Source organism: Gavia stellata, chromosome 2 (assembly GCF_030936135.1).
Source record: "Gavia stellata isolate bGavSte3 chromosome 2, bGavSte3.hap2, whole genome shotgun sequence".
Classification (NCBI taxonomy): domain Eukaryota; kingdom Metazoa; phylum Chordata; class Aves; order Gaviiformes; family Gaviidae; genus Gavia; species Gavia stellata.
Genome location: NC_082595.1, coordinates 109637907 through 109662058, shown reverse-complemented (window position 1 = coordinate 109662058; position 24152 = coordinate 109637907). Strand labels below are relative to the sequence as shown.

The following is a 24152-nucleotide window of genomic DNA, read 5'->3' as shown; positions in this document are numbered from 1 at the left end:
AGGAAAATTCCCAGAAAGCTCCCAGCTGTCCCCACTGTCCCTTGCTGGAGGACACTCTCAACCTCAGATCACACACTCACCCTGCGCCAGAGGGTTCTTTTCCTTGTTGAAAAAGACTAGACATTTTTTGTGCCTTTTTTTCAAGTTTTCCATTTTTAAAATTGTCGGTATTTTGTGGTTTCTGGCTGGCAATCTAGTCCAAGGTCAAACCAACCTCCTGCATTACCGCTCAGTCCTGCCAGCCCTTGTCTGCACCTGGAATCCAGCTCCTCCTTTGCTCATGCGAGAGTGTTTCAGGTGGATTTAGCACTTGGAGGTTCAGTGCTTGGAGCACTGAGCATCAGTATGAAAAACGACCGCTTGGCTTTGTGGTTTCACTTTTGTTTCTCTTTTTCTTTTTTTTTTTTCCTCTCCAGAATAGGTGGATCCATTCAAACCCCCGCAACCCCCCGACGTGTCAGTGCAGCGAGAGAAATGGGGTTTTCAGCCCAGAAGGAAATCAGTGATGAAGCATCCATCCTGACACCACATCTGCCACCCAGGGGCGGAGGATTTGGGTCAGGATTGGCCCTTTTTCATCATGACCAACCCCAGCTCCCCACCGCCGTGGTTCCCACAGCCCAGTGCCCGGTGTGTGATGCTCGAGTGGGAGCAGGGGCATCGCCTCCGGGTCCAGCCCTTCCCTTCCCGGCGGCGACAGGGCTGGCCGGGGCGCTGACCCCAGCGCCGGGGAGTCTGGAGCGGAGCTGGCGGCCGCCGCTCCCCGCCGTCAGCCCACACCTCATCAATAGGGCCTGACAGCCGCGGCCTCGCCGCCCCGACGGCACCGCTGACGGCTCGGCACGGCTCGACGTGGCTCGGCACGGCCGAGAGTCGGGGACGCGAGCGGGCGGCCCCCCAAGTCGGGGTTGATGGCAGATCCGAGTGTCCGAGGTGCAGGCAGCCCCATCAGTCCGGGTTGTAGGGAGACCGGTGGTTTTGGGGTACAGGCACCTACATGGGGCGGGGTGCAGGCAGGGCTGTGGGTCTGGGTGCAGGCAGTCCCATGGGTCGGAGATGCAGGCAGCGCTGTGGGGCCCGGTGGAGGCAGTCCCAGGGGGTCTGGGATACAGGCAGCCCTGTAAGTCAGGGTGCAGGCAGCCTTGTGGGTTGGGCTGCAGGCAGCCCCTTTGATCTGGGGTGTAGGCAGTCCTGTGGGTCAGAAGGTGTAGGCAGCCCCCACGGGTCAGGACACAGGCAGCCCCATGAGTCCAGGGGGTCCAGGCATTCCCACAGGTCTGGGGTAGCGGCAGCATCACTTGTCGGGGAAAGAGGCAGACCCACAGGTCAGGGAGCCACGGATCTGGGGGGGTACAGGCAGCACCACTTGTCAGGGTGTGTAGGGACCCCACGGGCCTGGGGGCACAAGCAGCCCCATAGCTGAGGTGCCGTATGGGTCAGGACTCAACAGACAGACCCATAAATAGACATCCACAGGGAGGGGTACACGGATGCAGCCACACGTGAAGATACAGTGACGGATAAGGACATATAGTGACTAGGTACAGGCAGATAGACACGTAAGTGAGAGAGACATAGACACACGGATGGATACGTATAGATAAATAAATAGGTATTTCAGCAGGTAGATAGGCACAAATAGGCAAGTAGACATAGGAATAACTAGAAAGTTACATAGATATATGGATATATGCCTAGATGAATAGACCGATATATGGAATGGATATACAGATAAATGGATAGATGGATAAATGGATAAATGGGTAGATGGGTAGATGGATAAATGGGTAGATGGATAGATGGATAAATGGGTAGGTGGATAGATGGATAGGTGGATAAATGGATAGATGGATAAATGGGTAGATGGGTAGTGATACTGACTGAGGTTCTGCTCTGCCAGGACTCCAGCTCACACGTTTCCAGGCAGCTCAGCCTTTTGCCTGATGCCAGAGGCTTTTCCAGCCTCTCCGACATGGGAAGGGGCTTTCCATCACCACTGCCATTACTGCTGGACATGAGCGACTGTGCCTGGGCCTGAGCCGCCGGCTGGTACCCAACAGCCAGGATGGGGATTTCACAGCAGCGTGGCAACAGCGTATTGCAAGTGTGCTCCACACACGTGGTTTTATTGTCATTACGTCAAAACGCCGCGGTGCTCTACCGTTGTGACAATAAAACCACGCGTGTGGACGGTGGTGCGAGTGGGCGACGGGAACCCCGGCGGTAACACACCCCCATTCATCCCCGGTGGGGTCCCCCCGACCCTGGCAGCCATGCTCACACATTCATCCCCGCGCCGGTGGCCCCGGGGATCCCCCCACCCACCGGTGACGTGCGCCCGCAGGTTCCCACGTGGCCATTCATCACCCCGCGGGTGGCAGCGGCGCAGCCCCTCTCCCACAGGGAAAGCCCCCTCTGCATCGGTTGAGAGGGTCCTGGGTTGGGAAATGTGGAGCCCTGAGATTTTAGGCTCAATTCACCTGATTTTGGCAGTAAAGCTGAGCAGGAATGTAGCACGTTGATCCACACCGTATTTTCAGTGTCTACCCTGGGACACCTCTGTCCCCTGCAGCAGGGATCCGCCACGCACACGCGGTGGCACAGACACGGGTGGCATCACGCAGAAGGGCACAAACATTCACATCCTGCGGCCCCCCGTTTCCCTAAAGATCCCGCTTCCAGGTGGGATTTGGATCCTGACTCTCCCCAAATCACCCCGGCACCGACCCTCACCGCTCAGCCTCTCGCCCCTCCTGCTGCATCGGAGCACGAAGCGCTGCTCCACGCGCCTCTGCACCCACGGCTTTGGCCTTGAGCGATTTGTTTGTATTTATTTCCATTGGGGAAAAAGAAAAAAAATAAAAGAAAAAGCAATAACATACTATTTGGGGGTGGAGAGGGCAGTCAAAAAGGGTTTTAAAGTGCCCCTGGAGCATCGCTGAACCATGATGCTCTTTGGACACCCTTCTCCCAAGGGGCAGTACCTGGCCTTTGGGGTGGGGGGGGGGTGTAGGTGGGGGGGTGGTGGCATTTTAGGGCCGCTGTCGTCCTGTAAACAGATGTGACGTTTGTTTAGGAAAGTGTCTCTGAAGGTGCGACATGAGACTTTGGTAAGTCGGGGGTGGGGGGGGGGGTTAGCCAGAGCAGGCCCCCCTCCAGCTCTGACACCGTCCTGCCCACGCTCTGCCTCGGTTGTGGGTGGGGGGGGTGTCCCGCTGGATCCCCCCCGAGCTGTGGGGTTCGCCTCACAGTCTCCTGGGGGGTTTCCTTGGGTGGGGACATGCCGACACGCGTCCGTGGGTGCAAGGGGGTGCAAGGCGTTCCCGGAGGGAGGAGTGCAAGGCTAACCTGGGGGGGGGGGGGGGGAGCCAGGATCAGTCCCCACCGGGGTTTGCTCCCTCTCGGCGAGATCGGGGGAGGGCAGGAGCGGGTAGGGAGGGGGCCAGCGGCATCCCCCCCCCGACCCCTCCATCCCCAAACCCCCCCAAAGGCGGGCGGGGGAGGCGGGGGGAGGCGGGGGCGCTCCTCCGCGGTGCCGCCCCGGGACGTCTCCGGGCTCGCAGGGTGCCTCGACACCCCCCCACCCCCCCCGGCCAGCCTGATCCTGCCGCGCTGCCCCCCAAAAAGAGGGGGTGCAGATGGGTGTGTCCCCCCCTTCCACCTCCCAAATTGCACCGGCTGCTCTAATGCAAGACAGCCCCGTGCAAACCCCGCCGGCTGCACCTCCACATCCCCTATACCTATAGACCGATACCTATAGATCGATACCTGTAGATCGATACCGCCCGCCGATGCCACCCAGCCGAGGGCACAGGTATTTTGGAGGCCGGTTGCTCGCCCCCCCGCTGCCCCGGGGTGGCCCGTCCCCTCCCGCAGCGCCCAGATACATCCCACCCACCCCCCGTCCCGACCCCTTCCCGGCACGGAATAATTAAAGTAATTAAAAATAAAGGTTCAAAAATACCCGTGCACGCTTGGCACAGCAGCTGCCGGCTGCCTTTACCCCTTTCGCTATGCTAAACCCACCCTTGCCTGCTGCTTTGATTTTTTTTTTTTTCCCCCTCCATTTTTTAACCATTTTTTCGTGATTTTTTTAAAAATTCGATTTTCAGCACAGTCCCGCGGAGAAATTTTTAAATCAACTTTTCCCCCTCTCTCTCCCCTCATCCCCAATTCCTATTTTTTTTTTTTTTTAATTTTTTTTGTTCCCTGCCACTCGCGGGTACATCTATCAACACCCGGAGCTTTAACTCTTAAAACCGCGGCGGAATTAACTTCGAGGCGGGGAAAAAACCCAAACCGGCATCGTATGGATTGCTTTCCTCCCTGGGGGAGGGAAAAGGGGGCTGGAAAGGAGAGTGGAAAGGCCGAGGTTTGTTCCGCTGGGTTATTTTCAGCCAGATTTCGTTAACCGCCCTCTGTAATCGCAGAGGAAAGAAAAAAAAAAAAGCTCCTCCGAGTGCAGAGCAGGGATTTATTTTTATTTTTATTTTTTTTGCCTTGTGCTATATCCCATCTTCTGCTTTTTCGGGATAAAAAAGTGTCCGAAATCCTTCCTCACCCCCCCTTCCCGGGCTGTCAGTTTGCACCAGGCTGGGGTTCGGCTCAGCTCCTGACAGCATTGCTTTTTTTCGGGGTGCGCACCCCCTCGCCCTCCCCGCGACGCGATGCTCCGCACTAAGGACCGAGATTTCCCCGCTGGAAGAGGACGCACACGCAAAACCGACTGCGGGATATTTTTTTTATGTGTGTTTTTTTTTTTTTCCTGGAAGAGGCAAAGCCAAGGCAGATCCTTGAAATCGTCTCCGCTCCTGGTAGAGCTGCTGGGGGCGGTTTTAATCGGGTTTAATTGGATTTTGGCTTGTTTTTTGCAAGACAGCGCTGATAGTAGGAATTCAACGAAGCTTCAGCAAAGCGCTGATTTGGGAGAGAAACCCCCCCGAGATTTTGCAAGGCGTGGAGAGGGAGATGCGTGTCCGAAACCCGGCACATCTGGATACGCAGCTGCTTTGGGAGAAGGAAGAGGGGAAAAAAAAAAAGCCATCGATATATTATATATATATCCCTTCTCCGCATGCCGATAGCCCTGTGTTCAGAAGTGTTTTTATATATATACCCGCACGCACACAGCGTGGTATAAATTACACTGTATATTTAGGTATGGGAGTATATACATGCCTATATGCAACACGTTCGCGTGTCTAATACGCATTAAGTCCCATCTATACGGACTTGATGATCTTAAAGGTCTTTTCCAACCTCAGCGATTCTATGATTCTATTCTATATGCGATGTTTGTATTGACCTGTATATAACTACATACTTACTACATACATATTTCCCCCCGTGTGCTTAAAGTATAAATCTCTGCAGCGCACACGGCGGCACCGGCGCCGGTATTTCTCCGTCCCGTATCGCTGCGCCTGTAACTTTATTTCTATACGTTCCTATAACCATCTGCGTGCCTATATGTGTGCATTTGCCCGGATTTAGCCTCTGCCGGGTGCCCACACGCATCCCCGCCGGGTTGGAGCCCCCTTTTTGGGGTTTCCCGGCCACAGAGTCCCCGTACCCCCCCCCGCCTCGTGAGCCCCGGAGTAACGGGGGGGCTGCGGGCGGCTCCGAGGAGGAGGGTGGGGGGATCCCGCACCCCCTGGGACCCGCTCCCGGGCGCGGGGCACCCCCCGAGCGCTCCCTTCGCCTTCCGCCCCCCCTTCAATAAATCGCTTTTCCCCCCACCCCCCATTTCCCCCCCCCCCCCCCCGCCTCTTTCATACGGCGATTTTTAATTTCCTCGGAGATTTGTTTTTCTTTCCGAACCCCAAAAATCCGCTGCCAGCCTCCCCCCCACTCCCCCCCTCCGCCGGGTGGGACCCCCAAATTTCCAAGGGGAACCCCGCAGCCGGGGTGTAGGAAATATTAAGGGTGTGAGCGTTATTCCCGGGGAGCAGGGCTGGGGGACCCCCCCGGCGGCTCTCACAGCCTGGAGCCTCCCCAGGGTGAAATGAGCCCCTGGGAGAGGGGGGGCAGTGGGGGGCTGAGCCCCCCCCCCCCGCCGTGGACTCTGTCCCCGGTGGGACCCCGCGTTACAGCGGGGTGCTGCGGCCCTGGGCTGTCCCTGCGCTGCACCTTTAGACCCTTTAGACGGCGGGGGGCAAGGGGTGGGTGACCAATTTGGGGGGGGCACCCCTAAATAGGCTGGGGTGAAGGGGAGAGCGGCTGCGACCTCTTCACTCTTCTTGGACCGTGAAGGGTTTGGGGCAGGAGCTTGGAGGAACCCCCCCGGGCAGTATCCCCACGGAAGGGGGTTGCATCCAAAGGGATTGGGGAGGTGAGGGGGTGTCAGTCCGTCCCCCCCAGAGCAAACACCCCTTCTTATTTCTGCGAGCGGGGCACGGGTGGCCCCGCCGGGTGCGTGGGGAGGAGGAGCAGGGCTGCCCGGCTGGACTTTGCCTGCAGCGTGGGGCCGTGCCCGCGGTGCTGGTTGGATTTTATTATTTTATTCCTTTTTTTTTTTTTTTTTGTGCACAGCAATGAAACCTGGCGCCCGGCTGATGGTGCAACAGATACCAGCCACCCCCCCCCGCGCCTCGTTACCCCCCCCCCCCCTTTCCTCCCATCGCCGCCTACTTCCACGTGATGTGGGCAAACCAGTCAGCGAGTGGGACTGGGCAGTCTGGCCATACTGGGGAGCCAAGGCGGGGGGGGCAGACAGAGCCCCGCTGCCCCTAACCCCCCCTGTGAAGCAAAGGCAGGCAGGAGCCAGGCATCTCCCAGCCCTCTGCCTTCCCTGCAGTGAGGGGGGGTCCTGCCCCACGGCCTCGCCCCCCCCTCCACCCCTTGCCCCCCCCAGCACCGAAGGTGGGTAGCGCTTCTCTGTCCCCTCGCTCGTCTCCTTCGCTGCCCCACCGGGACCCCGTGAGCCCCTTCCCACGGGCCTCCCCTGAAAGCTTCATCCTATCGTCTCCTCGGGCTTGAAAACAGCCTCGATTTTGCTTTTTTTGGGGGGTTGATTTTTTAATTATCAGCGTAACTATTTTTAAGGCAGGAGGGGAATTCACTCCTTTCTCCCCGCCTGTGGATCCTGCTCCAATTTGGAGAGTCCCGTGGAAACGCTCCATCCTAGGCTGGTTACACAAACACGAACCAGTCGCTTCTCCATCCCCTGAGTTTCGGGGGGAAGCAGAGCTCCCTTAAACCCCCCTTTCCCAGCTCGCTTCCATCCTTACCCCTTCCCAACGCTGCCTCCGGCTTCTCCCCCTTCCCTGGGCCGCCTGCCGCTCTCCCGCTGTCCTCCCGGGTATCAGTCCTTATCTCCCGGTTATCTCTTCTGCTGCTAAATTCAGCCCAGCGGAGGGGTTCAGCCTGGGGAATCTGTTAGTTAAATCTAAATCAGGCCCAAGAGTTATTTCGCTGGCTGTAATTCCCCCCATCCAGCCCTTTCCCAGGTGGGACATGGTTTTCTGGGATCCCTCCATGATCTGCAGAGAAAACAGCGGCTTGGATCATTTCCCCCCCCTCCCGGACCCTCCTTGGGAAGGGTATTTCACCCTGACCCCCACTCCACAAGTGTTTTTTTGGGTCTCGCCATGGCAAGCCACATGCAAGGCCCCCATGGCATCCCACGGCCGTGCCCCAAAACCAGCCCCTCCACCCCAACCCCCCCCCAAAAGGAGCCCAAATCAGAAACCAAACCGACATGGGGAAAAGCACCCATCGCACCCACCCTGCTCCGGGAAATGTCCCCCCCATCCGGACCCACGGCATCCCCGGTCCCCAGTGGGTCAGCCCGCTGCTGCTTCCAGCTTCTCCCAGCTCCCCGCGTGGGGGGGGTCAAAACACCGGGGAGGAGGAGTTTTGTGGGTGCTGCTAGGGGTCTGCCCCCCACATGCCATCACTTGCCAGTGGGTCTGGGCAGCATTGCCGGGGGGGTGCAGCGGTTAATGCCCCCCCCTCCCCTTTTCAGCACCCCCCTCCACGCGTGGCCGGCCTTAGGGGGTGCGGACACGCGTGGGGCGGGCGCGGGGTGGGAGGGTCGAGCCAGGCCTTCCTCCTCCCCCCCCTTCCTCACCCTCTGCCTAATTTAATCCCCCCCCCCGCACCTTCAGCCGGCGGGTCGCCTCCCCGCCGCCAGCCCACATCAAACGGCCTCGGGGGCCATTAACAACTTAAAGCACCGATCGTACCTGCGGGACAAAGGTTTTTGCTCCAGGCTCTAGGAGAGAGCATCGCTGTCTCTCACCTTCCCGGCTGTGCCCCCCCCCTTTTTACCTCCCCCCCCCCCCCCGCCCCGGGCTGCTCTAACCTCCTTATCTCCTCCGCCCCGGGGGGGGCCCGGCCCGACCGCCGCCTCCTCCCGCATCCCCGGCAGCATCTCCCCCTGCCTCCCCCGGAGGTGTTGGTGGACGGGACGGGACGTGGGGGGGGGAAGAAAGGCGGGGAGGAGACTGACCGAGGGTTTTAAGCAGCCCGGCCCCATCGTGGAGGGTGGGGGGGGGGCGGGGGGGGCGGCGAGAGGTGATGGATGGAGCCCGGTGGGAGAAGCTAAATCCAGGCGGGAGCTAAATCGCTCCTCCGGAGGGACCTGGACTTCTTGCTTGGGGTGTCGAAGAGGCGGCCGGACCTGCTGAAGGTGGGGAAGGTGGGCGGTGGGGAAGGGGGGGGTGGAGGAAAATTGCATCGCTGGTGGTGTTTTGGTTTTGGCTGGAAGGCTGTACCCACGCGAGACCGCTCCGGCCACCGCTCGCCGCAGGGGAAAGTGGAGCCTGGGGTTTTTCACCCGCTCCCCATCGCTCTGGATTGTGGCCGGGGAGCCGGCCGGGGTTTGGGGGGGCCCATCGCGAGATGTACCAGAGTTTAGCCATGGCAGCTAACCCCGGCCCTCCGGCGTACGAGGGGGCAGGTGGCTTCATGCACAGCGCGGCCGCAGCGTCCCCCGTCTATGTGCCCACCACGAGGGTCACCTCCATGCTCCCCAGCCTGCCGTACCTCCAGAGCAGCGGCTCTTCCCAGCAAGGCAGCCCCGTCTCCAGCCACTCCATCTGGACTCAACCCGGAGCCGAAAGCGCCGCTTACAACCCCGGATCGTCTCACCCTCCCGTGTCACCTCGGTTCTCCTTCTCCACCAGCACCCCTATCCCCGCCACCTCTTCCCGGGAAGCCGCGGCGGCTTACAGCAGCTCCTTGAACCTTTCTGCTAACGGGAGGGAGCAGTACAGCAGGGGTTTCGGCAGCTCCTATTCCAGCCCTTACCCGGCTTATATGAGCCCCGAAATGGCCACGACTTGGACTTCTTCACCCTTCGACAGCCCCATGCTGCACAACCTGCAGAGCCGAGGGACGCCCGCAGCCGCCCGGCACGCCAACATAGGTGAGCGCAACCAGGGTTGGGATAGGGGAGGGAGGGTGGTTTCACCCCGCTGCACACCGCCTCCCCCCCCAAATTTTTGTGCACGCACCCCTCTTTGGGTAGGGCGAGGAGGCGCGAAGGGCGAGAGGGAGAAATTCGGCATATTGGGGATGTCGCTGCCGGAGACGCCTCTCTGGCTGCAAACACGGGAGTCCCCCCGGTGTGCGTTACCCCCCGCGCACACACGCTTTCTCTGCAAAACCACCGTTTCAAAATATCCTCAAGGACCACAATTTCAAACCCATAAATATCGTTTAGGGTAGGCCTGGAGCGGCGAGATACGACGTGCCGAGCTGCCGCGCAAGGGCCTGCTGGCTCCACAAATGGCTCCGAGGGGATTTAGGGGCTGCGATGGGGATGACCGCGGTGTGCCGGACCACGATGCTCCCTGGGCATGCAGGCAGCCCCTTCCCGGGCTTGGTTTAAGTGTAAAATGGGGAAATTTGTTTGGAAAACGGGGAAAACCAAAGTTTGGCCTGTGAATCCCAGATCTTTCCTTTGGGCTGTTTTACGTTACGTCTTTTTTGGTTTTAATTTTCAGAAAGGTCGGTTAGGCTAGAAAAAGGGAAAGCAAAGGGAAATTTAGTGCCGATGGGGGAGAGACGATGGAGAAGGAGAAAAAGAAACGCATCCGCATTTATTGTCACGCTTTTGGGGGGACTCACAGGCACATCTGAACGACCCAGCCCCGTATTTCAGTGTGTCTTCACCCCAAAAAATCTCAGCCCTGATCTCTTGCGCTGATCCCAATCTTGGAGCCTTTCGTTTCATTAAGCGACCAGAAATCAGCCCAAATAGTTTAAAATATCACTTTTTTATTTTATACGGCGGAAAAGGGAGAAAGGGGGAGAGAAACGCCGGGCACATCGCGGTTTCATAAACCCTTTTTTCCTCCCCGCCTTCTCTCCATGAAGGTATTTCTGTCAGCATCGGGGTTAACAAAGAAAATGACTCAAATTTGTCTGTAGATAGGTTTTAAGATTGCGTTCTTTAACCTGAATTTTGGAGGGTAATTTTTCCATCGTGCCTAGCAAGATTTGCTTTATCTTTAGCATTATTTTAAGACGTTAAAGAAAGGAAAGTTGGGCGTCGGTGAAGGCTTGGCCTTGCCAATGCCTTTTGCTTTTCTTTGGGGGGTATGAAATTGCTTGAAATGGGGAACAGATTATCCTTAAGGATAAAGTGTTGGCCAACCAGGCAATGTTTTTGGGAAGCCCTGAGAAGGTAGAAAATATAGGAAAAAAAGCAGGATGAATGAAATAATCAAATAATAATTGAATATTATCAAGAGGGACATACGCGCGTTTGTATTTGACTCCCGTGCCGCCTCTTCCTTGGGAAAAAAATATCACCTTTTGGCAGTGCTCTCAAAAGGGCTTTTAGTAATAAAAACAACTTAAACCCAAAATAATGCAAATGAAGAATGGCAGTTGCCGAAATACCCGGCAGCTTTTAAGGTGCCAGAGATCGAGCGTAGTGATTTGGGGGCTTCAAGCCCTGCGTTAAGCAGCGGTTTGCGTTGCAGGTCTCGCAGTCTGCATTTTGGTGGCAAAAAGTGGTTTTTATCTGGGCTCTTAAATAGCACCGGGAAGACGGGATGCGTTGAGCCAGTCCAGAAAACGTTAGCGGTCGCTAACGAAGGAGGAAGGAGCAGGGATCCCTTTCCATCGCCAGGTCCTGATTCGGATGCTGGATTCACGGTATCACCTCCGGCACGGCCGAGGGCAGTGCGGCAGAACCCGGGGGATTTATTAGCGTGGGTTTAATTATGTCTCTGCCTGGAATGTGGAAAAAACACTTGTGCTTCAAATAAAAAGTGCTTGGGTTTTGGTAAAAAAAAAAAAAAGAAACAGCCTGAAAGCTGGCGAGTTTTAAATTCAGGATTAAAATGGATTTTTTTGGAAGTCAGCTCCCCTGGCAAGAGCTTATTTAAGGTCCAGACCTGCCCCTTTCCCTCTTCTCCCCGAGTCGGGACACGGCCGCTGCCGGGTCCCTTCTCGACGCCGGGGCGATGCTTTGCACAGGCTGCGGGTATCGAGGGGGTTGTGTGAAGCATGTAAAGGCTGGCTGGTGATTTCTGAGCCGGGAGAAGCGTTGTTTTTTTTTAATGAGCAAGGGTGAAAAGCCCCCATGGGCCGAAAAACTGAAGGCACTGAAAGATTTAGTGGGAGGGAAACACTACCGTGGATGGCACCCATCACAGACCTGCTTTAATAACACATCCGCGCCCAGCTCAGCATCGGAGCAGTCCCTGGCACGCTGGAGCTCAGAGTCCTTCCTTTGCCTTTCCTTAGGACTAGGGATATTTTTATTCTCTGCACAATGAGGGATCTCAGGGTGGAAGCGCAATCCTTCACGCAAGGCTATTTTAAATCAGGTGATTTTTTGCAGCGCTCTCATTTCCCTCCAGTGATTTTGCTTCCTGGAGCACCGTCACCTTTGGATAGCGCTAATTGCAGAGCACCCCTGGGATCATTAGTATATTAATTATTATGATATTTTAATAATGAAGATCAAGTCCATGCAGGCGTAGCTGGCTACGCAGACGTAGATACACAGTCTATGCAATTGGGCATGGCATTTTTTTCCCCCTGTAAAGCAATGCGCTGGGGAAAGAAGTTTAGTGAAACTGTATACAAAGGTGATAGAAAATGGAAAAAGTAGTAAGATCTTTATTTCTCTTAGTAGAAACTGCTTTTTTCTAATAAGAGGAATTTTGGCCTCGGTTAAAACGTGCCGATGCAGCTCTATGCTATAAAGCACCGGGAAGGATGGATGCGTCAATCACATGGGCCTATTTGAAAAAAATTCCCCCCCGTGAGTTCCAAATGCCAAATTTGGGCTTTTCAGGGTAAGTTTGGTGAATTATTTCATTACCCTGAAGGGCAGGATCAGACCCCGCGGCCGAGGCCGTGAACTTGCTCCAGGCATTGCCTGGGATGGGGTTACAGTGAATTCCCGACTTAATGAGGCATGAAAAGGAGCCGCTGCAAAGTCTCCTTTCAGGAGAATTCCCTGCCAGCGCCAAAAAACCTCTTGAAATCTGTCCCAAAATTAGCAGCTTGCCTCTTCCCCCTTCCCCAGGTAGAAGGGAGCAGGGATGGAGGGCGGCACGGGAGCCCGGGCGCATCCAGCCCGCTGCCGCTTGCTGCCTCCTGGATGTTTCTGGGCTGGGGATTCAGGGCCAGATCCTGGTTTGCCATCCCCACCCCCTGTAATTTTGCTTTTCTCAAAAAAGCAGCGGGATTTTCCTTTTGCTGTGGCATGGAGGAGGTTGATGTGGTTGGGAGTGAATCCGGGGCGAGGGGCTGTGGGCATTTCTGATGGGTGCTTTGCATTTTGTTTTGACTAAGTCAGGGTTCCCCGAACAGGCACCGTTTGAAGGCAGCAGCAGCATCTGGGAAGATCAAAGCCTGGAGCAGACCCTGGGTTGGAAAATGTCTTCTCTGCTGCTGGCGGGGGAGAGATTGTGAAGCAGATCTTAAGCTTTCCCATAGGGATGCTAAGAGATTTGCCCTGTAGCATCCCCGGGGCTGGCATTTCCAGTGACTCATCGGCATTTGTTGCAATCCTCTGCCCTACAAGCAGCCCCTGACCTTCCCCACGCACCTAAGGACAAGGTGGCTGCTCCCCATGGGGCAGCGGGTGAAGGGCTGGGGGAGCCCAGCATCTCTGCTGTCCCTGCCCTCCGAGGGATGGGGACGTAGGACAGAGGGATGGGAATGTAGGACGGAGGAATGGGGACATAGGACGGAGGGATGGGGACGTAGGATGGAGGGTTGGGGATGTAGGACGGACGGATGGGGACGTAGGATGGAGGGATGGGGAGGTAGGACGGAGGGATGGGGACGTAGGATGGAGGGATGGGGAGGTAGGACGGAGGGATGGGGACGTAGGATGGAGGGATGGGGACGTAGGACGGAGGGATGGGGACGTAGGATGGAGGGGCAGGGATGGGGACGTAGGATGGAGGGTTGGGGACGTAGGATGGAGGGATGGGGCCGTAGGACGGAGGCATGGGGCCATAGGATGGAGGGGCATAGGATGTGTCTGCATTTTGCATGGGACCCTACGTCCCCCATTTTGCAAGTGGTTGCATTTCTCACCTCGGCTCCGCCGGCGGCGGGGAAGGTCGGCCCAGGGCTTTGTTCCCCCCCCCGCTGCGGGCTTCAAGCCACCTTCTGCTCTCCCGCCTAATTTAATTGTCACCCGTCAGTCTGGGATTTGGGATGAAACCCGCAGAATTAGGGGTTACAAGATCGAGCTCAAACACACAACTGTTTTTTACCCCCCCAAGTCCCCAAATAGTATATTTTAAATTATAAATAAAGCAACAATAATAATAAAAATATCACCATCATGGGCAATACATCGCATCGCCCTTATTAATAATACAGTTCCTTCATTGAAAACTGTGCTTTATTACTGAATACAAATGCATATGGTGCATAGATCAGCCATGGTGTAGTATATAATTCATTATAAATGCTTGTGAATTTTTGTAAAGCAGTAAAACTTAAGGCAGTGGATAGTGGCCCTGAATCTAAGACGTCGTTAAGCCAGGATTAATTATTTTTCTCTTTCACACACGCACTCACGTGTGTGTCTTTGTCCCTGTAGCAATTTTTTTTTAAGAGAGAGCCTATATTTTGCTCTTTCTCTACGTATTTCCATCAGTTTGGGGGGAACGAAGTGAAATCCTTGGAAACAGTTGAGGGTTTATCTGGTGTTTTCCAAAGGAAATTGAACTCGATCCTGCCGCCTCCATGCTCCTCCGATGATGGAGAAACCTGCTCGGCAGGCAGAGAGGGGCTCCCCAAAGTTGGTTATCCCAAACACAGCTGGGTATTTTGAATGGCAAACCATTTTGCTCCCGATAGCTGCAAAATTAAGGATGCCTCGGAAAAAAAAAAACCCACCAACAAAGCACCAACCAGGCACTAAAATCCCAAATTGGGTGAAAAAGCAGCAGCGCAGCGAGATGAGCAAGTTTTTGTGCCTGAAGGTCAGCAGCCTGTTGCTGCCAGGGGGGAGGGATGTGTGCAGGGGCTGTTAAAATAATGGTGGAAAAATGCAATTTTAATGAAAATGCAATTAAAAAAACCTTGATGGCGTAGTCCTGAAACCTGCAGAGACCTTGTTTCTCATCGGCACACGGCTCCGAGCTGAAATTTTTGCTCCTCGAGCCCCGCAGAGCTTTGCACGTGTAGGAAAAAGGGGGTGCGAATATAATAGATCTCCTTTGGGAGGTTTTGCTCCCAAATTCCCTGCCCCGCACGCCAACCTGGCACGTCCTTCCCTCCCTACATTTTCCTTCTTGAAAAGGAGGTGCAGAAATGGGATATTCGGGGATGTCCTCACGCTCGGCGATGGTCCCGGGGGGCACAAGGCGGAGGAAGGTGGGGGTATGCAGCAGAACATCTCGGGTCCTTCGAGGCTTTTGCAACCCTGTTATGAAAAGACTTAACGAAGCGTCTGCCTCCCATTTGGGGCTCACCGCTGCCTGCGAAACCAGGCGGGGATCTGTGTCGAGAGCTCAGATCATGGGCTTAAAGCGACCGGTTTTGCTCACGCTGGGAGGACAGAGGCAGAAATGCAGATTTTTTTTGCTGGGACGGCCGCGCCAGCCCCATGTTACGGGGACGTGTGATCCCCAAATAACGCAATTATGCTGCCAAAGCCCCTCAGTCGTTACAGCAAGGTTGGGTTGTTAGGAGTACGGCTTGCTTTTTGGGGGGGATGTGTGTAATTATGCCTGGAGGATTGCAGAAAAGGAGATTAGAAATGCCAAAGAATTCACCTTGCCAATGGATCCCAAATTCACGCTGCTGTCTGGCAAGAAGGTGTAAATACGCCTTTGGTGCGCAAGTGTGAAATGCTGCTTAAATAACCAGGGAAATATGTGAGAACGTGCTCGTACCTCCAAAATTAACCCAAATTATAACAGCAAATTTTGTTATAAGGTTGGATGGAGTGGTTTTTTGTTTGGGGTGGGGAAGGAAAAAACCTTGTGGGCCCCCTTTGTGGGGCAAAAACCTCGCAGCTGGCTATGATAACGTCCAGCATTAAGGCAAAATATTAAAATATCTCTGGCCTTTACAAGTCTTCCCCACATCATCGGTCACGGTGACCGGTCCAAGCTGTAAATACATCTGTAATGACAAATTAAACCCAATTATCTGCCGTGCCTGAGCAGTGAGGTCTTTATACACGGGTACTTACACGTACGTGACAGCGCTTGAAAATAATTCGATCATCATCGCCTTCGCAGCGGCTGGTACAAGCGGTATTAAAGGCTCTTTTGAAACCCCCCCCCCGCTGTTTCTGCCGCGCCGAGCGATGCCGTTGTAAGGTCTCGTATGGCAGAAATGGGTTTTTTTTTTTCCCTTGCAGTTTTTCAGAAGGTCACTTGCTGCAGGGTATGCTTGAGTTTGCAGCATTCCCCGTGCTATTGCACCCTTTTAAACACTCCGGGCGCTCGGTGCTGATTTTTTTTTTCAATATGATAAGCTGGAGCTGGATTTTCTCATCCCAAAAAAGCGCAGGCGGGCGGGCGCTGGGTCTGCTAGGAAAGAGGATCTGGGCAGAGATTTTCGAAGCTGGACGTAGATCTGACCCCGCCATCAGCGCTGAAACATTTCAGCTTTTGGGTTTTGGCAAGGTCTGGATTTTAAAGCCAAGTTTGCGGCAATGTCAAATGGAAGCGAAAATAATGTTTTTCTTTTCCAAGAAGTGGCCAGTGATTATTTTTTTCTGTTATTTGCTGGTAGAGAGGTTTTTTGCATCATTAGTTGGACACCTAAATGTAGGACGCACCCTTTGCCTGGGGGGGAGGGCAAAGTTGGGTCCTTCGCACGTCTTTCTGTTGTTTTCTCTGTCTTTCTGAGGCCAATCCTGCTGTTTCGCCCAGAAAAGGCTTGCAGGATCGGGCCCTCCCCATAAACCAGATTCAGTATGGGCTGTGAAAAAAAAAAACCCCAAACAAAAAACCCCCACCTTGCCTTTTCAGAGCTAAAACCATCCCTCTTTTAAAGCAAAAGGAGGTTTGCCAGGAGCTGCTGCAGGATCAGGCCCAAGCAAGAAGCTTCCATAGGGAAGAAACGCAGCCCCCTGCAAACTATTTGGAGACCTACAGGTTTTCTCCGGGAGGTGAAACCCCAAAAGCCAGTGGGACCTTTCTTTTTCCTTCCTAAAAGTGGCCACTTGGTTTATATGTTGCAGCATGAAGAGATTTGTGCTTTTTTTTTTTTAATTATTTTTAGTGACCCAGCACCAGCTGGGCTCGAACGGCTCATGCCAGGCTTGGGAGAGACTTGGAAATTCATTTTGTTTGTGAAAGTGGAAAAAAAAAATTCATGGGAAGTCAAGGAAAAGTAAGTTTTCCACCAGAGGTGGGGCGAGGGCAGCCGGGTGAGGGATGCAGCGGGGCTGATCTCCCGTCTCCACCAGGGACTGGTACTGGACGCTGCTGAATCTGGGATAACAAAATCACTGCCTGGAAATGTTTCCTCCTAATCCCTGGGAATTAGGTCGGTGTCTGCCGGGGGAGCATTTCAGGAGAGGTCCCGCGGTGGGATGCCGCTGCCTGCTCTTGCACTCCTTCCCAAAGCTCAGCCGTTTTCCTCCGGCCGATGCTTCCAGCCGCAGCGCAGTGTGTTTACGGGGTAGCGGGGTAGGGCTGGGTGCCTGTTGCCATCAGGACCTCCTAAAAGGTTAAAACCCGAGCCCAGCAGAAGAGTTTGGGGGCAGAGATGGAGCGGGGGGGGGAGACGGAGACCACGTCGCTCCCTCGGAGCAGGATTTTGCCAATTCTTGCTTTTTTTTTCACAGCTCCTGCTTGCACGGTGCTCTCTGGCTGCGTCTATAGTATTTGAGCAAGTGTCCTCTGGCCTCAGGGGCCAGGGGAGTGGGCTGTCTCCTTCGGCTCTGCAAACATCTCCAAACAGTTTGGGAGATATCTCCCTCTTGTCTGCTTCTCAGCTGCCTGACTCTGGCTGTTGCCAGCCCTTGTGCTCTACCTTGTTTTTCCTTCAGGCTCCAGCTTCTGGAGTCATGTTATCATGCGTCAGGCTCTGCTTTTGCAGGAAGGGAAGGAGAAACTTTTCTGGACAAGAGAAAAGCTGGGAAACCCCGATTCCTTCATGTTGAAACTCTAAAAGAGACAAAAAAATAACCTAATATTTATTCTTTAAACTCCTATGAGTTTTGAAGCCAGGCTCTTGGGTTTGCAAGCCAGGGAGCCATCATTATTTAATATTCAGGGTTTGCAGCACTGGATCTGTAAAAAATCAGCGAGGCGGTGAGCCCCAGACATCAGGACTCCTCTGAACGACATGTTTGGCCCCAGATGTCTGAGATTATTTTGGGAAGGGAGTGCTGGCCCCAGGGGCTGGCTGCTCTGGGGACTGGCTGCTGGGAAGGACGCTGAGTTGGGACATGCCTTGGTGATGTGGAGCACGAGAGGGGCAGCTGGCTTGGGGGGGTGTCTCCTCCTCATGCTCTCCTGGGCTGGGAGGATGTGCTGGATCCTGGCACGACCCAGGGGCTTCCCATATTCGGTCCTTCATTGCTTCAGTGGGGCAGATTATCGATGCTGTGATTTACCCTGACCCTCTGGATGTGAAGATCTGTCCCTAAGGTTTTTCCCAGATCCCAGCACAAGCAGGACCACAAGCAGGAGGGTGAATCCCCCTTGTACCCCTTCCCTTTGCTCCCAGCCGGGGAAGGCTCTCACTCCGGCAGGGCTACCTGCCTGCCCCGCTGCCTGCCCTTCCCAACCATTTTTATTCCTAAACCAACATCCCAGTCAGACTCTGTCACCTCCCTTCACGCGAAATCAATAACAACGGGTGAGCAGGTTAATTATAATCACAGAATAAACGCCGCGGTCTCAAAGTTCACTCAACTTCAGCAGCGTTTCAAAACGAGTGGACGACGCCAAGAAACTTTCATTGATTCCTCCGGGGCAGGTGTGGGAGTTTGAACCTGTCCCCAAGCTGATCTTGATTCAAGACCTACTCAATTTTCTTCCTTATCTCGACTTTCGCCTATCTTATAATGCCTGTTATTTTAGATAAAAAGTCCAATCAATTGAGTTAGAAAAACTGCAAGTTATATGTTGCCCTGATAAGTTCGGTACCTGCCGTTTTATTGGCCTGGGCTGCAGTTTCTGTGCGAACTGACCTTTGCAGATGCTTTATCGGCGGCCGGGAGAATCGCTCCATCCTCCCACCCCGCTCGGGGGCTGAGTTGACTTAACGTTCAGAGTAACTAATAAAAGAGGAAAAGAGAAGGGCCAGGGGTTAGACAAACTGACTGTCCCCTATAACGTGATGAACCGTAGTAAACACCTTTCTGTTTATCCCTGGCTGGCGTCCCGTAGGGAGGCCAGGATCTGGCCTAACGTATTTTGGTGTGACTCCACTGAGTGGGATTTATCAGTGCAAAACCTCTGAATTGGAGTCAGAGCCTGCGTTTAAATTAGTGAGTTGAAGAAAAACAGGGTGGGGGTTTGGATACGCGCATGATCGTCAATATTGGTTAGTGCCGTCATGCTCAGAGAGGGCTTAGACATGTGGAGCAGTATATACCCTACATATTTCATGTATTCCTACACATAGTACATACAGGTTTTATATATATAAAGTGAGGTTTTTAATATATATGCGTGTGCGTCTGTGTGTGTTATATTTGTGCGTGTATATATAAATATATGTACATGCACAATTCTATACAGCTATGTTCTCTATAGCCGTAAAATCATAATTCTAATAACAAAAGCAAAGAGAGTTGATTAGAGATGACTCCTAGCTTGCTAAAATGACATTCTTAAGGACAGGGTGTATGCGTATATGTACAAATATATATGTTTATATACATATGTGTATACATAAATACAAATACACATGTATAATACACATGCACATATGATAATAATAATACAATTAATTGTATTCCTACAAGCAGGATTTTGCCCATTTGACTTTGATAAATGCCTTTCCCTCTGGTCTGCACCAGTCCAGAAAAAAAAACAAAAAACCCAACAACTTTGATATTCTGGATTTGCAGGACTGCAGAAATGCAGGTTGGAAGATCTCTAGTCCAGCCTCCTGCTTGAAGCAGGACAACCACTAGCACTAGCTGAGGTCAGCTGTGGATTTGTCTGGATGAGGCTTGGAAACACCCCAGGATAGAAATTCCCCACCTCTCTGGGTACTCAATCCGCCATCTAATGAAAAAGCTTTTCCTAATGCCCAGGCTGTGGTTTGTGCTGTGTCCCCTTGTGCCTTCTTGCACTATTTAGAAGAGTTTGGCTCTGTTTTCCGCATACATCTGCCTAGCTTCTCCCTGATGTCTTTGTAATGATCCCAAACAGCACCAGTTTCCCTGGGCCCAGAGCTGGCCCTGGCTTTGGTCCACCTGGGTGCTGGTAGTCACCTCTACAGGCAGACAGATGGTCATCATCAGACAGACAGGTTCTGCACTAGGACGTACGACCACAAACCATTGGGTTTCCATGGTTTAAGGAGTTTCAGCTCATCAGCTGCTCTGTAGGAGCCCGAGTAGGCCAAGAGCACGTGAAGGCTGTGCAATGCTTGATGATGAACTAGCGCCAGATGTCAAACGTGGGAACCCAACAGACCATGCTCTTCGGTCATTAGCACGGCCCCTGGCATGGTCCGAGCATGGACCATCTCAACCTGACCCAAGCATCTCCTGGTGTAGGTGCTGGGAAGCAGTTTGGATGTGACCATTGTAGACTGGGGTCCAAGACTGAATGTGGCCAGACTCCGCTAGCTGGGCTTAGGGTGAGGATTCACCAGTTCCCCAGTAACTGGCCCCAGTTCACCAGTTACCCCGTAGCCATAAGGCCAGTTCCCACGGCTCAGCTGTGGAGCAGCAGCTTGGCATGCCTCCACAGCACACCTGCTTGTGGTCCTCTGCGGGTACATCAGATACGGCTCCGGACGTCGGAGGTGACCCATTGCTTGTGCCCAACTCAGAAACAGCTGCCCAGGTGGGATCATGGCATTGCAAATCCCAAGCTTCCCTGATCCTCTACATTTTTTTCCCCACCGTGGACTAGATGATCTTTAAAGGTCCCTTCCAACCCAAACCATTCTGTGATTCTGTGACCCTTCCCTTGCAGTCAGAAAAGAAGAGCCTCTGCTAGGGCATGTCCATTTGGAGATGGAGCATATTTCAAGGAGGATAACACTGTTTTTCCTTTGTCAAAAGAGAGAAAGACCATTTCCAGGTGCCTCCTGCCAAGCAGACCCCAGGCTGCGGATGGCCCCATCCTGGCCATTCCCTGGGCTCTCCATGTTAATCTAAGATTTGTTAAAAAATATTTGGACAGTCGATAAGCAGAGGAATCTCCTGTTTATCAGAAGAGCCTCAGATATTTACAAGCATAAGAATTGTAAGTAGGAGTAAGAAAGGGGAGGTCACCTTGGTGGGTGGGATCAGGCGTGCATCCCAGCAAAAGAAAGCAGACCTTGGAGATCAGTCACGCACAACTTGACAGGCAGTAGAAGTTGCTGTAGGACACCAGGTTGCTATCAAAGGGGTGGCCAGCAAGTGCTCCGACCAAAAGAACCCTGCATCCTCAGGGGTGTTTGCATGCCTGTCTCCTGTACAGCTGACTGTGTACCTTTTGGATGTGGACATAGTGTGTGGGTTGACAGTCTCTCCACTCAGTTCTGGCACAACCGTTGGGCTTGATGGTTTAGAGTCTGGTGGTCCTGGTGTTCTGGAGAGCTGCCAATGCTTTTCCAAGCAACCAGGCTGGCCAGTCCCCCAGGACCATCTCCTGCCCCTTCTCAAAACAGGCAGTTTGTTTGAATCTGCTTTAGAGGAATCCAGCCCGTTTCCACCCACCCTTCTTCCATCCATTTCTTGTCCCCACAACTATGACTGTGGCCTTTGAAAGTTGTCCTGTTGCCCTCCTCCAGTGAGGCAGGGAAGAGCCTTTGCTCCTTCTCACGGGGGAAGAACAGTGTTGCAAGGAGATGAAAAGCCTTGCTCATGGGAAGCCCATTGCAGAGCCAAGACTGAACTCAAATCCAGGCCCAGGATTTGACCAACCTTCCCGTTGTGTCCCTGTTGCACATGATCTCAGCTGGTCCCTTGGCTGCTTCTACCTCCACTGTCCTTCAAACCGGGGAAAACATATCCACGAAGGAAAGGAGTATTCTTGGCTGTTGGCAATGGTGTGTGCCATAGACCTTGGCTTGCCGCAGGCAGAGGAGGGAGCTTTGCAGGGGAGGGACGCAATGTTCCCTTTGCCTTGACGTGAAACATTTGGCCTGGGAAGGGTTGCACAGGAACAGTCTCGCTGTGCTGTTTTATGAAGCAAGGAAAAAGCAGATTTCTTTGCCTTTTCGAAAGTGGTATGTGGCTCAGCCAAATTGTAGGTTCAATGTTTCCTAAGCAATAAGTAGGGTCTTTAGGTTTGCAGGGGGAAAGCTGGTTTAGGCAGCCAACTGAGTAACCAACCATTTTCTCCACTGTAGACGTGTCAGATAAACCCCAAAACATTCTGGGACAGCATCGAGCCATTTCTGTGAAGCTTCGCAATGATGCATTTTGCTTGAAACTGTGTTTCTGGTTACCAGTGAGGAATTTACCCCCTTTTCCATTTCCTGCAGATCAGCAATCACACAGGTGATGTTCTCTGTTAATCCAGATCAGAGGAGAGTAGGGAGCCACATTCCCACCAGCAACCAACCCAGTGATGGGCACTACTCAAGCAGGCACTGTCCTGCTCTCCCCATGTCTAGGTCCCATTAATCTCTAAAATAGTGGGGCCCTGGATTAATTTCCCCCCAATTCTGTCAGAGGGAAAACAGGCAGAGAAGAGGGAGGGGGAAAAAAGCCAATGGGCAGAACCTGTCTTTACAGAAACATCCTCGGCTCCATTAGCTGCAGGGTAAGATAATGCACATGGGCTTTCTGATCCCAGTCTATGCGCCAAGCTGATGACTTTCCCGTTGAAAAAGGAAAGGCTCACTGACACCTTTCTTTTGGCTACAGATCTCTCCCAGGCATAAATTTGGGCTCTTTTATTTACAGCTGCTCCCTGTCTCTTCTGCTTTTGTCTCTCCTTGTTTTTTGCTGCCGCCTCCCTTTCCAGTTCAGCCCTGCTCTGCCACGGTACTGGAACACCCAGCACTTTTAACTGCTGTGATCTGACCAGAAACCTTTTGGTGGGTTTTTCCCCTTGAAACTTCAGCTTCTGGAGTCGTGCAATGCATGGGAGCCTCTCAACCCATTCAAAATAAATAGAAGATGTGACTTTCAGCTCCACTAGCTACACCAAAGCTCTTATTAAAAGGACCCCTAAAGGTGTGAACTGTAGGAATTATTTCCACACTGTCACTTTTTAATGGAAAGAGTCTTGGGATTTGGGACAAACCATCCTGAGCAGCTGGGAATGGCAAATCCTGTTTCCCCCTGCCATGCTGTCATGGCTGTCCCTTGAAGCAGAAGGTGAGGGTGTCTTGGGTAGGATCCCAGGGTGTCCATGTGTCCGAGGCCACTGTCCTTTGCCTCCGCTGCCAGTGCCCCTGAGAGTCCATTTGGGATTCATATATACACAGGACCATGGCTCTCACCTCTTATCATAACAAATTGTTTTAGGAAACTGCTTCTCTGTGGGGAAAACTGCTCTCAGGGTCTGTTTAGAGCCTGTAAGTGCCTGGCTGTGTTTGAAGGACAGCTTCTCCTTTGCTGAGTGGCTTCATTGGGTTGAGAAGACACTTCTGCAGGGGGAAATGTTGATATTAAATATCCGTCCAGCTGTAAACAAAACTCCAGTGCTATATTAATGGAAGTCTCTTTCCATTCCTCTTCACCCAGAGGGGGTGAAGGCAGGAGGAGACTGGAGGGCAGAAGAAGGTAGACAACCTCGTTGTTGTTTCTCATGCAGCAACAGCAGGGTCAGATCCAAGAGCAGGGAGGGCTCTTTGTCCCCTTCTAGAGGCTGGTTTGGGAACAGAAACTTATAAAGTGGTTGTTGGCTCTGAACTGAAGGATTAAAAATCTATCAGAGGTGCTTTTACTGTTATTATTCTTTTGGGTCCCGATCCAACAAGTTTACATGTTCAAGATGATCTCTCCAAGGTTAGCAGATTTAGGGTTGCTAAAGAAAAGCCCAAACAGACCCAGAAGGTCTGGACCTAGGAATGGGCATTCTGTCAGGCTGGCAGAGTTTGGGTTTGCAGAGGTGGTGGAAGGACTCAGAGAGGGAAGTTTAAGACACCCTTCAGACTCAAGCCCTGGGCAACCTCCGTCTGATCTCCAGCTGATTTGGTTGTGAGAGGGTGTCTGATTCTCCTGGTTGGGAAGGCAAAAATACTCAGACTTTGGGTGGGCCATGTCCTTGGTCAGAGATGCTGTCATGTCCTAGCCATGCTGGAATAAGTGCCTGTAGGTGTGGGCTGGCTGGTGGTGCTCAGATTTCCTTTCTTGTTGAGCCCTGCATTGTCCGTACCAGTTGATCTCTGTGGACTTGGAGGTCAATGTGAAGGACCACTCCCAATGACTAAGAGCCATGAAGGGCCATATCCAAGAATGCTTTTTCCCTACCAGACCCCATTGCCCCACTTAGGAGTTACTCCTGGCTCCCTGGGGACTGAATGTCCCATTGTGGAAAGTATTCCTGACATTAGCATGCTCAAGGCCTCACCCAAGATTAGGAGACTGTTGTGCAACACACAAGTGACATTTCCTGCCCTGGGGA

General features: G+C 53.3%; 1 protein-coding gene and 1 long non-coding RNA gene across 6 annotated transcripts in view; one reads left to right on the top strand and one right to left on the bottom strand.

The window, feature by feature from the left end:
- Positions 1–4454: 4454 nt before the first annotated feature.
- LOC132319155 (uncharacterized) lies at positions 4455–8399 on the bottom strand. 4 transcript variants are annotated; one of them, XR_009484463.1, is made up of 3 exons: positions 8306–8399; positions 7230–7387; positions 4455–5004 (listed from the first exon to the last, which is right to left on the bottom strand). It is a non-coding gene; the product is annotated as an uncharacterized LOC132319155 (long non-coding RNA). The 4 variants fall into 4 exon arrangements; XR_009484464.1 differs by having other exon boundaries at positions 7230–7374; XR_009484461.1 differs by lacking the exon at positions 8306–8399 and adding an exon at positions 8187–8235.
- A 276-nt stretch (positions 8400–8675) lies between these two features.
- GATA4 (GATA binding protein 4) overlaps positions 8676–24152 on the top strand; it is a 30329-nt gene continuing 14852 nt past the window's right edge. For both annotated transcript variants that reach the window (XM_059829252.1, XM_009813836.2), the window contains exon 1: positions 8676–9370. In XM_059829252.1, coding sequence (XP_059685235.1) covers positions 8845–9370 — 526 coding nt within the window. In that variant the 5' untranslated portion in view covers positions 8676–8844. The remainder of the gene's footprint in view (positions 9371–24152) is intronic.